Here is an 11,494-nt window from a genome sequence, read left to right on the forward strand (position 1 = left end):
TTCCCAAATGATACACCATAACCGTGGTTGGAAAACTTGGTGTCAAATCTGAATTCTGAGATTCAGTTATTTACGGCATTTGAAAGTTTGATGAATACACTATGACTTTATACCAGAAGTTTGCTAGTAAATTATCACATTTATTTATTTTTTTTATAAATATTACAAACAATATATACACAGACATCCTATTATCATTTTTGAATTGAAAAAAAAAATATTTTCAAAAATAGTTCATTTGAATAATTCAAATATTCAGTGCTGAGATTATTTACCAACCTAAGTTAAAATTGAGAGCCACACCTATGAAAATACATGAGTTGTATTAACTTGTACTGATTTCACAACATTGACTGAAAAATATTTTAAAAAATCTATTTTCTGGAATTTACATGTATGTAAATGTACATGTATAACCCTTGGGTATGTGCCATCTGTTGCACTTCTTGTTTGGGAGATTTTTATTAAACCATCTCTGTCATCATAATGATGTAAACAAATCCATATTTCGTAGATTTGATAAAAATCATTTCCAATGATAAAATCTGAAATAAAATGCACGATTACTTTTGATAAATTTCTATGGTATGAGTAACATTTATCTGATTTCACATATTGCGTCATTTTTATTTCTATAAAAGATTATAAAAGGTTAGCATTTATAATCTTTATCTCATAATAAACGTAAAAAAGAGGTCAGGATTCTGTCATCAAAATATGACCCGAGGTCATGGACACAGCTGTTATGCTCTACACTCAGGGGGTGCCACACCTCAGCATAAAGAGTTAGCTTTAGGATAATACTAGTGTCTGGCTAAGTTTGGTGATTTTTGGATCAAATCAAACCATGATTTTCTTGTTGCATGTAGTTCGTTCTTACTTTTTTTTTTATTATTCAACACTTTTGGAATCATAAAATTCTTACATGGTCAATTCTCCACCAATATAACTGTTTTTAAAATATAGTAAACCTGCAAAACATTAAAGTTAATTTTAAATAAAAACAGTTAACTCTTCATCGCATAAATCTCATATTCCTAATTCTTACATTTCATTCATTTTATAATTCATTTTTCATATTTTTTTTTTAATTTCCGCATATATTTTTAAACATATATGTAATAAAGTTAATATTTGGATTTGGGTATAGCCAATCTGAATAAAATCCGATGTAGTTGTCGTACAGAAATTCATTTGTATGGGTGCCAGTTCAGATGTAGAGGAGGCGATCAGGCTAAAAACGTAAACATGTACTACGAATGTCAATTCTGGCAAAATAACGAAGGTAAAATAGCAATGAATGATTAGCCGACATCTACATCGGATTTTAATCAGATTGGGGTATAGCATACCAGCCAAAGCAATAATCCCCAAGACAACACATTTTTGTCATTTTATTTGCACTCATTTATTTTTATATTGTTATAATTCACATACCATATCTGTTAGTCTTTATTTGACTACAAACTTATGCACTTAAGTTGTGGCACTCGCCACTGTGTTATTAGTTTACACTGAGTAAACAAATTTATAGATTTACTTGAATTGGACCACCTGTATATTATGTGAACTGAATTTTTTAAGTATTATAAAAATGTACAAGATTTCAATTCAAAGATTTCATTCCTTTTAGCAATTGATCACACTTGAAATAAAAATGGCCAACTGATCAGTCTAGAGTGAGCACAAATCCGTAACAGTAACAATTACTGGTCTGTGATGAGAAACGCAAATTTAACATTAAGTATATGTACTATGAAGTTTGTTGTCATGATCAGAACAGAGACCAAACCGTCTGTCAAGTTCAAATTTGATAAGTTAATTCAGACTTCAATGGCTCTTGACCTTGTTTATAAAGATAGCGTACTTTAAATAGTTCATCCATGATATATAACAAGCGTTCTTTATAATTTATGGTGATATGTGTGCTAGCTGAGTAGTACATAACAATATTGGTTTACCTTTGCAGTTTAATTTTGTGCTTTTTACGTCTCCAATATATGCTGACAGTGAGTAATAAGTATCAATAATTCCAAATGAAAACCATACTAAAAAAGAAAAGGTGTGTGTGTGTGTGTGTGTGTGTCTATGTACAGTTCCTTGCAAGTAAATTAGTGTTCACTGGTTCTGTTGATACAACCTGGCCAACCACACAGAAACCAATAACAAACTGTACACGCGACACTAACTTAGGACGGCAGGATCAACCTTTTGTCTAACGTACCACCAACCATGCAGACATAAAAAAATGGCACCCACGTGTCTGCATGTAATTGCAGTACATTTACATGGTTTTATTTCATAACACACAAAATGTAGCAAGAAATGGTAATCTAGATAAAAATGACTTAATCATAATATCGCGCACCCTGCACAGTATTCAATCACCTGTGGGTAAACATATTTTTGTGTTGAAGTACACATAGTTTTTAGCAATACATTCATTTGTAGGTCTGCACCCAAAGATCAGTGCCCCGAGAACCACAATTTCAACTTATTTATACTACTTAGACTTCTAATTGGAATGTACAATATCACTCTCACAAACCAGAGCTGTTATTTCTTCTTCGACAGTGCCGTAAAAAGAGGCTGTGGTTTATGACAATGGTACAATATCTAACTAATATTGGTATTTTAACAATTTCCAGTGAATATGTTGTGATCAAAAAACACTACCCTGGTTACAGCTAGTGCAGCTTTAAAGAAGATAACAGATTCTATATGACTTTGGTAATTATTAATACTATCTTCTACCTGTGACTAGAACCACTGAACATTGTCAACTCAAATACACCAAACCCCCATTATGACATAAGTTAAAAGATAACTCAGATCTTGAAATTAATTTTTATCTTTGGTAGTCATAGTGGGATACCAATTTCAGAAAGTGGTAGCCCAAGGATGGTGACCAATAGTCCTACATTCCTGAACTGAAAACAGTTCCTGTATTGGAAATATGTTTATTATAATACTTTTATATCTGTAAATCTTCCATCCTTTAAATCATCGCATAATCAGTGGTAGCCTGAGTGGGGTACCAACTACAAATTATGGTAGCCGTATGACAAGAATTGGTAGTCTGTGGACACGTGATTACTGTTAATTTTAAGCCCTATTATTAAGTCCTATTGGAATTATAATATAATTTTCATTTCCTAGACCTACCCCAATAACTACAGCTAAACATCACAGAACCTCAATCACTTAATTTTAAATCAAAAAAGTTCAAAAGTACAACTTTTATTCTACGTCTCAACAAAACAAGTCAACCGGGTGCAGTGAACCATTTTATCAAACAAGAAGCATTTCCATGACAAAATTCTCTACAGAATCCCATGCCTCAGGGTATTATTAGTTCTTCTTTGGCATATTACTCAAAGACAATCTGACTACGGAATGAAGCTGGTTTATTGAGGAATTTAGAAAAGATTATCTCAACAACAATAGCAGCTATTAAAGACATTACACCTGCCATTGAAAGTCTGCACAACAGAACGGAAGATGTCAGATTTGCATCACATTACTTTACATAAGAATAACAGAAGGTAAATATTTACTCGTTACTCTTTAATCCTAGGCGAAAAAAAATCTTACGGATGATTTCAATAAGGCTAAATTCTTTCCCTTAATTCGCAAACACGACTGACATTTTTTTGCTTTTTTTTTAATTTCCTATATAGCTTTCCCTTCATTGTACAGGTTTCTAGGACTAACTAATTTATAAATGTTCAGTGTCTATAAATAATCATGAAACTGTTGTTACAAAGGAAATAATCAATTATGACTAATTTCTTGTTTTTCAACTTTTTAAAATAGCTTCAGTAAACTGCTTAGCACATTATCTGTGTGAATTAGGTCTATGAATGTAGGACATAACACATCTAACAAACACCTATTCATTCCTTGAATGTAGATTGACAAAAGAAACAATGGCCTCTTTGATGGCTTGCAAAGCTTGACTGCACAGAAGAAAAAAAAAACAGAAAAGAAAAGAAAAAAAATTGTGTACTTGTGTGTGAGAGTGATCAAGTGTTGTAGTAGTAGCAATGAGAGGAAGGAACAGCATTCAGTTTTACGTCGTTGTTGGAATGCTTTGAAATTAAAAGTTGCAATTTTTTTTCTTCAAATTGTGAATCTGATGATTGCAAATATATTTTTGCTGTTTTGATCATGTAAATTTACTGTGTGTAAATGATGTTATGGTGGAACGTACAGTGCGGAAAACGTACACTCTTGGGAAAATATCTATTAAAACTTCTTGGGTTCTTTTGTACCTGTCTCTACTATTGCACAGGACAGGTCGACAGACACCATTAGTATATGTGTTATACAGTTCTTTGCTTCCAAACAATGTTACCTGCCTGCAACCTGCAAGAAACGTTGAGAGGGAGAGAGGGGATAGGTCCACATTGTTTGTTTATATTTACCATATTCTGCTCAATGTCTGCAATGGGAGCTTCGATCTCAGTAACAATTCCCGAGCCTTGTCGCCTGGAGAAAAAGGTGAAAACAAAAAACACGAAAATCAATGTTCACATCTAATAATCGATGTTTTGGCTGTCTCGTCTCCTAATCATGTACACATTCCTTCACACGCAGAAACTGAACACAAACGATGCAGTAAAGCGAGTACTATCGATACGTGTAAACAAACTTACCAGTTAGTAAGCCTTCTACGGGGTTTTGGCTGTAAAATAACGCATCATAACGTGTCCTCTCTTCATCGCTGATAGTCCATGCTGTCAAAGTATGAAAGGAAATTGTGTCAGTGAACACATACACAGTAGCTGAAAGTTTAAATGCACAGTAGGTTAAAATCTGCACGATCGTAGTGTGTGCTACCCCGCTGCAGCTGGTAACGTTACACATTTATACAATCTGTTTGCAGACTACACTTACCAGATGTTGACGACTCCATTTTACTTCGTCCTCCGATTCTGGTCAGGATTTTGACTACAATCCAGTCATATTGTAGATCACCGTGTATCAACACTGTCCGGGTAAATACGCTATTGAATGAACGGCGAAACTACACTATTTACAAAGGAGTTATTGTGAAGAGACCTTTCACCTTCCAACAGTGAACGATGAACGTATTGAACACGGCACTCTGCCGTGTGAGGGCGATATCGCAAACTTTGAATTTTTATGTATCGGGAACGAGAAAATAATATTTGAAATCGTTATTTTTTTATAAGTTGAGAAATACGCCAAACCAAACCTTTACATGGAACTAGTCGAAAGTAAGAATGATTTTAATGAAACCTAGCTATAGTTACTAGCTTAGGCCTAGGGGCGTATTATGGCGTCGAATGCCTGTCAATATTCGAAAATGCAATACACTGCAATGACTATATATGCAATACTGCAATGACTATATGCAATACTGCTATGACTATATGCAATACTGCAATGACTATATGCAATACTGCAATGACTACATGTGATACTGCAATGACTATATGCAATACTGCAATGACTATATGCAATACTGCTATGACTATATGCAATACTGCTATGACTACATGTATATGCAATACTGCAATGACTATATATGCAATACTGCAATGACTATATGCAATACTGCAATGACTATATGCAATACTGCAATGACTATATCATGCAATACTGCAATGACTACATGCGATACTGCAATGACTATATGCAATACTGCAATGACTATAAATGCAATACTGCAATGACTATATGCAATACCACGACTATATGCAATACTGCAATGACTACATGCGATAATGCGATGACTACATGCGATATGACTACATGAGATGACTACATGCGATATGACTACATGAGATGACTACATGCGATATGACTACATGTACATGAGATGACTACATGCGATGTGACTACACGTAATGACTACATGCGATATGACTACATGAGATGACAACATGCGAGATGACTACATGCGACGCGAGATGATCACATGATATGCGGCGATTTTGTAATGACGTTATGCCATTTGTAGATTATTCAATATGCATATAATGCAAGTATTAAGGGGTGGACCATTTGATATCGGGGGGGGGGGGGCTTGGAAGATTTTTTTTGGGAAAAAGATACCAAATGGAGTTGCTCGAAAAAAAAATCCGGATATGAGTGGGTGATGGAAAATAAAGATGGACCACTGCTGCTAGGAAAAAAAATGTCTTGGCAGGGAAATGATGCACAGGTTCGAGTATACTATTCAACATGCTCGTACCTCTCCAACCGGGACACTTGTCAAATCATGACAAACATTTTCAAACATGCGTACGTGTCAGGGACCAGTCAGTTTCGTTAGCCTGTGGTACATATATATATATATATATATATATATATATATATATATATATATATATATATATATATATATATATATATATATATATATATATATATATATATATATATATATATATATATACTAATTCAGTGTAAGAGGTAAGTCATAAACTGAAGGAAAAGCGCTCAATACTGAGAAGTAGAGCTGTATTACACAAAATACACAAGTTATGGTACGGAGCCGTACCATAACTTGTGTATTTTGTATATATATATATATATATATATATATATATATATATATATATATATATATATATATATATATATATATATATATATATTTGTTCTTGTCTCTGTTTCTTTCATAAATTGTTTAAATATTACTTTATGTAAGGGTTCAAACATAACTATACATAAAATTATACATATAATACATGTATTACCTAGCTACCACATCAGTTACAGAACATGCCATGTATTAAGTGTTTGGCTGTTTCACAATCAGTGCTTCACTTATCTTGCACTTTGGGGCAAAAGTGAACTTGAAGGTTTTGTTATCGTAATCTTCATACTATTAGATAGTTTATAAAAGAACTTAATCTAAATTGTTCTAGTCTCTTCAGTATGAAGTTGTCAGAAGGGATGAATATACTTCCTATTTCGGACACTACATGTATCGACACCACAACTCAAATTCAAGTTTCTACTGTACACTAGGTATGACCTCCTAAAGTGCTCTAACACATCAGTAACTTTACTATACATGCAATATCAATGCCCCTATAAAAATGTTACAGGCCCACTTTTATAACATGGAAAACTTACTTAAAAAGTTATATTTACTTTAGTTTTTCGAAGCTTGGTAATATATATCTCAGAGGCTATGAATAACCAAAAATTGCCTAAATAGAAACAAAAAACTGCAGATCTGCAGGGGGATGGGGGAACCCCTTGGACTCCATCACCACAGAGGCCACTCATTCGTTAAACCAACAATAAGATTCACCAAAATTGGTAAAAAGCTTCTAGGGAGACCCCCTAAGACCCCCCCCCCAATAAGAGGTAGACATGTCCAAGCCTCAAATCAAAGTTCTTCCCTCCACCTCTTACTGTCAAGATGCTATGAAACTTTAGGGAGTGTACAGTTTTAACTTCCAGGGGGGGGCGGAGGATTTTCAGGGGGGCCACCAATTTTTCTCAAGAAAAATTAGGGGGGGAGGGGCTAAACAAAAATTTCACTATTTGTTAGGGGGGCCACAAAAAAAACCTAAACCTGAATGTCAGGATGGACAAGTGCCAGATATGTATATAAAATAAAATATAGGCAAAACCCAACACTTGACTGTGCACAATGTCCTACAGAAGTAGCATTTAACATGGATTGATGATAAAACAGTGCACAAACCTATTAAATCACAATATTTGTATTCAGTGAAACAAAAATTGACCGGCGACTCTGCCACTTCTCAAGGTAACTTTCCCATGAAATTGTGTAGGACTTGTTTCATCACAATCACTGTCTGAGATATCTATATTTACTTGTTCATTTATTTGCTAATTTATTTATGTCAGTGATGGGCTAAAAATCCAAGAAAAAGTGTAGCCAGACCAGTAGTCTATTCTGTCACCCCTCAGTTGTAAGTAGACATCCTGTCAGCCAATTTAACTTATAATAGTCTTTATTTGTGATTTTATGACTGTCCATGATTCAACAACTTTGTGCACTGGTTCAATTCTGAAGTAAGTATAAATATGGAATAAATTAATACATGTAGCAACTGCTGGCAAATCTATGTGTTGCTGTATCTGTGTTTCATCTGTGCGTATTTTTGTTAGTGGTTTCAGGGGGGGGGGCAGATAATTTATACCAGTTTTTGTAGGGGGGGGCTACCAATAAAAATCCCTTGCTTCATTAGAAATCCTCCGGCCTCCCCTGGAAATTAAAAATGTACACTCCCTTATTTCAAACATTTTTCAACCTCACGTAGTTGCTTTTTACATGTTAGAGCTGTCTTGTAAAGTTTGTAAATTATTGTCTGAAAGTGTCTGTTAATAGCCTGAAAATTGGCTTTAAGAGTAAAAAACATCCTCCAGCAGGGCTTCTAGGGGGAGACCCCCTACAACACCCCCCCCCCTCTCCCATAAGAAGTAGACATGTTCCAGTTTCAAATCAAAGTTCTTTCCTCCCGATCCACCTCTTACTGTCAAGATGCCTTGAAACCTTATTTCAAAAATGTTTCAACCTTATGTAGTTGCTTTTTACACGTTAGAGCTGTCTTGTAAAGCTTGCAAATTATTGTCTGAAAGTGTCTGTGAATAGCCTAAACATTGCCTTTAGAAGTAAAAAAACCCTCCAGGGCTTCTAGGGGGAGAACCCCCCATAAGAGGTAGACATGTTCCAGTCTCAAATCAAAGTTCTTTCCTCCACCTCTTACTGTCAAGATGCTGTGAAACTTTATTTCAAAAAATTTTCAACCTCACGTAGTTGCTTTTTACATGTTAGAGCTGTCTTGTAAAGTTTGTAAATTATTGTCTGAAAGTGTCTGTGAATAGCCTAAACATTGCCTTTAGAAGTAAAAATCCTCCAGGGCTTCTCGGGGGAGACCCCCTAGAACCCCCCCCCCCATTCACACACACTCACACAAGAGGTGGACATATCCCAGTCTCAAAGCTCTTCCCTGTACAGCTTACTGTCAGATGCTATGAAACTTTATTCACTGGGGTCAGTGACGTTTTGTCGGCCCAATGGAAAAAAACACTGACACCCCCATCCCCCCACGCTGGAGAAACTGACCGGTCTATCTGAATGTTTGAGCTCACCAATCAAGTTTGCATTTTCAGTGTGTCATCATAGCATAAAAACTGTCAATGATGTTTATTTAAATCAAACATGTATGAAATATGTAGTTTTCTAAATAAAATCTGTGTGTGATAGAACAGCATCTTTTTACTCTCTGTATTACCCTGTGCGAAAACCAAACATAAAATTGTGGCAACAAAAGTAGGTGTTCAACATTGACGTAAAAAAAATCCGGATATCTCAAAGAAGCAAAGAGAAAAAAAAGTTGCCAGCATAGGCGAAGGAGAAAAAAATAATTCTCAGGCAAGCAGGTGGGAAAAAAATAATGACTCTCCACCAATCTTCCAAGCCCCCCCCCCCCCAGGATATCGAATGGACTACCCCTAAGAACCTCAATTGGTTTTCAGGGATATTGAAGGACGGCTTTCCAGTGACTTAAGCAGATATGCTCTGTAGCCTTCATCAGAATCGAGTGGACAAAGTTCCTCGATAGCAAAGTGAAGGTGACTTATGACGTCCTTGTCAATTATGCCCAAAGCGTCTAAATTAAATGCAAGACGCAGAAGTGTTACACACTTCCGTTGGAAGCCATCAAAGTTTCTATCATTTAGTGATCGCAGGTCTACCAGTAAGAAATGAACACTCCTCTGTAAATTACGGATTATGGAGGCTGTGGTCGACGTGGAAGCCATGGGCAGACGCCTACGAAAAACAATTCAGCACGAGACAACAGAGACCACGTGTATTGACCGGTTCATTCTTGACCTGTTTCTTCTTGTTAGACAGTACTCCCTAGCCTGTTTCATATTAATACTCACATTATGCATATTGAATAATCTACGAATGACATAACGTCATTACAAAATCGCCTCATATCATGTCATCATCTCGCATCGCAGTATTGCATGTAGTCATCTCATGTAGTCATATCGCATGTAGTCATCTCATGTATCATATCGCATGTAGTCATCTCATGTAGTCATATCGCATGTAGTCATCTCATGTAGTCACATCGCATGTAGTCACCTCATGTAGTCACATCGCATGTAGTCATCTCATGTAGTCACATCGCATGTAGTCTTCTCATGTAGTCACATCGCATGTAGTCATCTCATGTAGTCATTTCACATGTAGTCATCGCATTATCGCATATAGTCATTGCAGTAATGCATTTTCAAATATTGGCAGGCATTCTACACCATAGGGTAACACTGAAATAAAGCACTTTCTCTGCTACACTTGTTTATGGCATTCATATAAAGTAGAAATATATACTGTTTCAATTGCTTTATTTACAAGCCTAACATGTGGCCTTTCTAATGTGGGCAATTAGTAAATGAAACAGTATACTTTTACTTACACTTGATGATATGGATGAAAATGCTTTACTTTAGTGGTAAGGGTTGTATTGATGTACATGTATGTTTTAGTTTTGGTGATTCATTTGAACTATCAATGATTATTTGGTAATTAGGTAATATGTAAGTTTCAAATGTCTGATTCCTCATATAATTAGGTGCATATATTGATAATAACAAAGCACAGTGTCCTATAAAGCTTGATGAAGGTTTTTACTTGAAAGGATACATTTGCATAATTAAGGGTCATTCGGCTGACCTCTCAAAAATTCAGTCATCGAATTTCCTATCACTTGGTACATTCATTGATGGCGACAGAGTCTGCTGATGTAGGTATTCATTTTAATTTTTGTAATTTGGCAACATCTTCTGTAACTATAATAACAAGTCTTCATTGAAGACATACCCCAACATTTGAAATTACAAATTCATAATTATGAATTTTTATGATAAAATATGATCCCATTTGGTCTTTACCATGAAGGTCTCTTTAGTGATGTGCATTTATTTTTAGAATATAGTATCTCATAGTTGTGTAAGAATTGGTTTAAAAAATCCTAAAATTAAAAAGCTAAACATGAGCATGTTGAACATATTGTCTTTTGACCATGAAATCAGTGGTTATGGTCAATGGTTACATTGTTATCGAAAAAGCCGTCATTGATTTTGTGTGGAGACATTCAAATCAGGACACAACTGCAAAGCTTCCAGCGTAATTGGAAAAAAATATGAATTTTGGTTATAAAAACAGCCATCATTTGGCCATTAGTGTTAATGCAACATAGCAAAAGTGATATATGCTGACCTCAGTACCAGATTTGTTTGCAATCAGCCAGTGAATGTAGGTGTGCATACACACTTTGAACATTTTAGCTATATGACCTTAAACTTAAAGGTCAAGGTCAAAGGTCAGGACATTACTAGAAAACTGTTGATTGGGAAACACGGGTGTAGGTGTTCACTACATGTAGGTCTATCTATTATGCTTTCAGTGTGAGAAGTCAAAATGAATGTTTATAACAAAATTTGTCTCGGTCCAGAAATTACC

General features: G+C 35.2%; 1 protein-coding gene across 1 annotated transcript in view; it reads right to left on the bottom strand.

The window, feature by feature from the left end:
• Positions 1-5,029, bottom strand: part of LOC144436806 (uncharacterized) — a 98,496-nt gene extending 93,467 nt beyond the window's left edge. The window contains exons 1-3 of the mRNA XM_078125665.1: positions 4,900-5,029; positions 4,659-4,739; positions 4,428-4,491 (exon numbers count right to left, since the gene is read on the bottom strand). Of these exons, the coding sequence (XP_077981791.1) occupies positions 4,428-4,491; positions 4,659-4,739; positions 4,900-4,918 (164 nt within the window). The 5' untranslated portion in view covers positions 4,919-5,029. The remainder of the gene's footprint in view (positions 1-4,427; positions 4,492-4,658; positions 4,740-4,899) is intronic.
• Between the last annotated feature and the right edge of the window lie 6,465 nt (positions 5,030-11,494).

The sequence above is a fragment of the Glandiceps talaboti genome, chromosome 6 (genome assembly GCF_964340395.1).
Source record: "Glandiceps talaboti chromosome 6, keGlaTala1.1, whole genome shotgun sequence".
NCBI lineage: Eukaryota > Metazoa > Hemichordata > Enteropneusta > Spengelidae > Glandiceps > Glandiceps talaboti.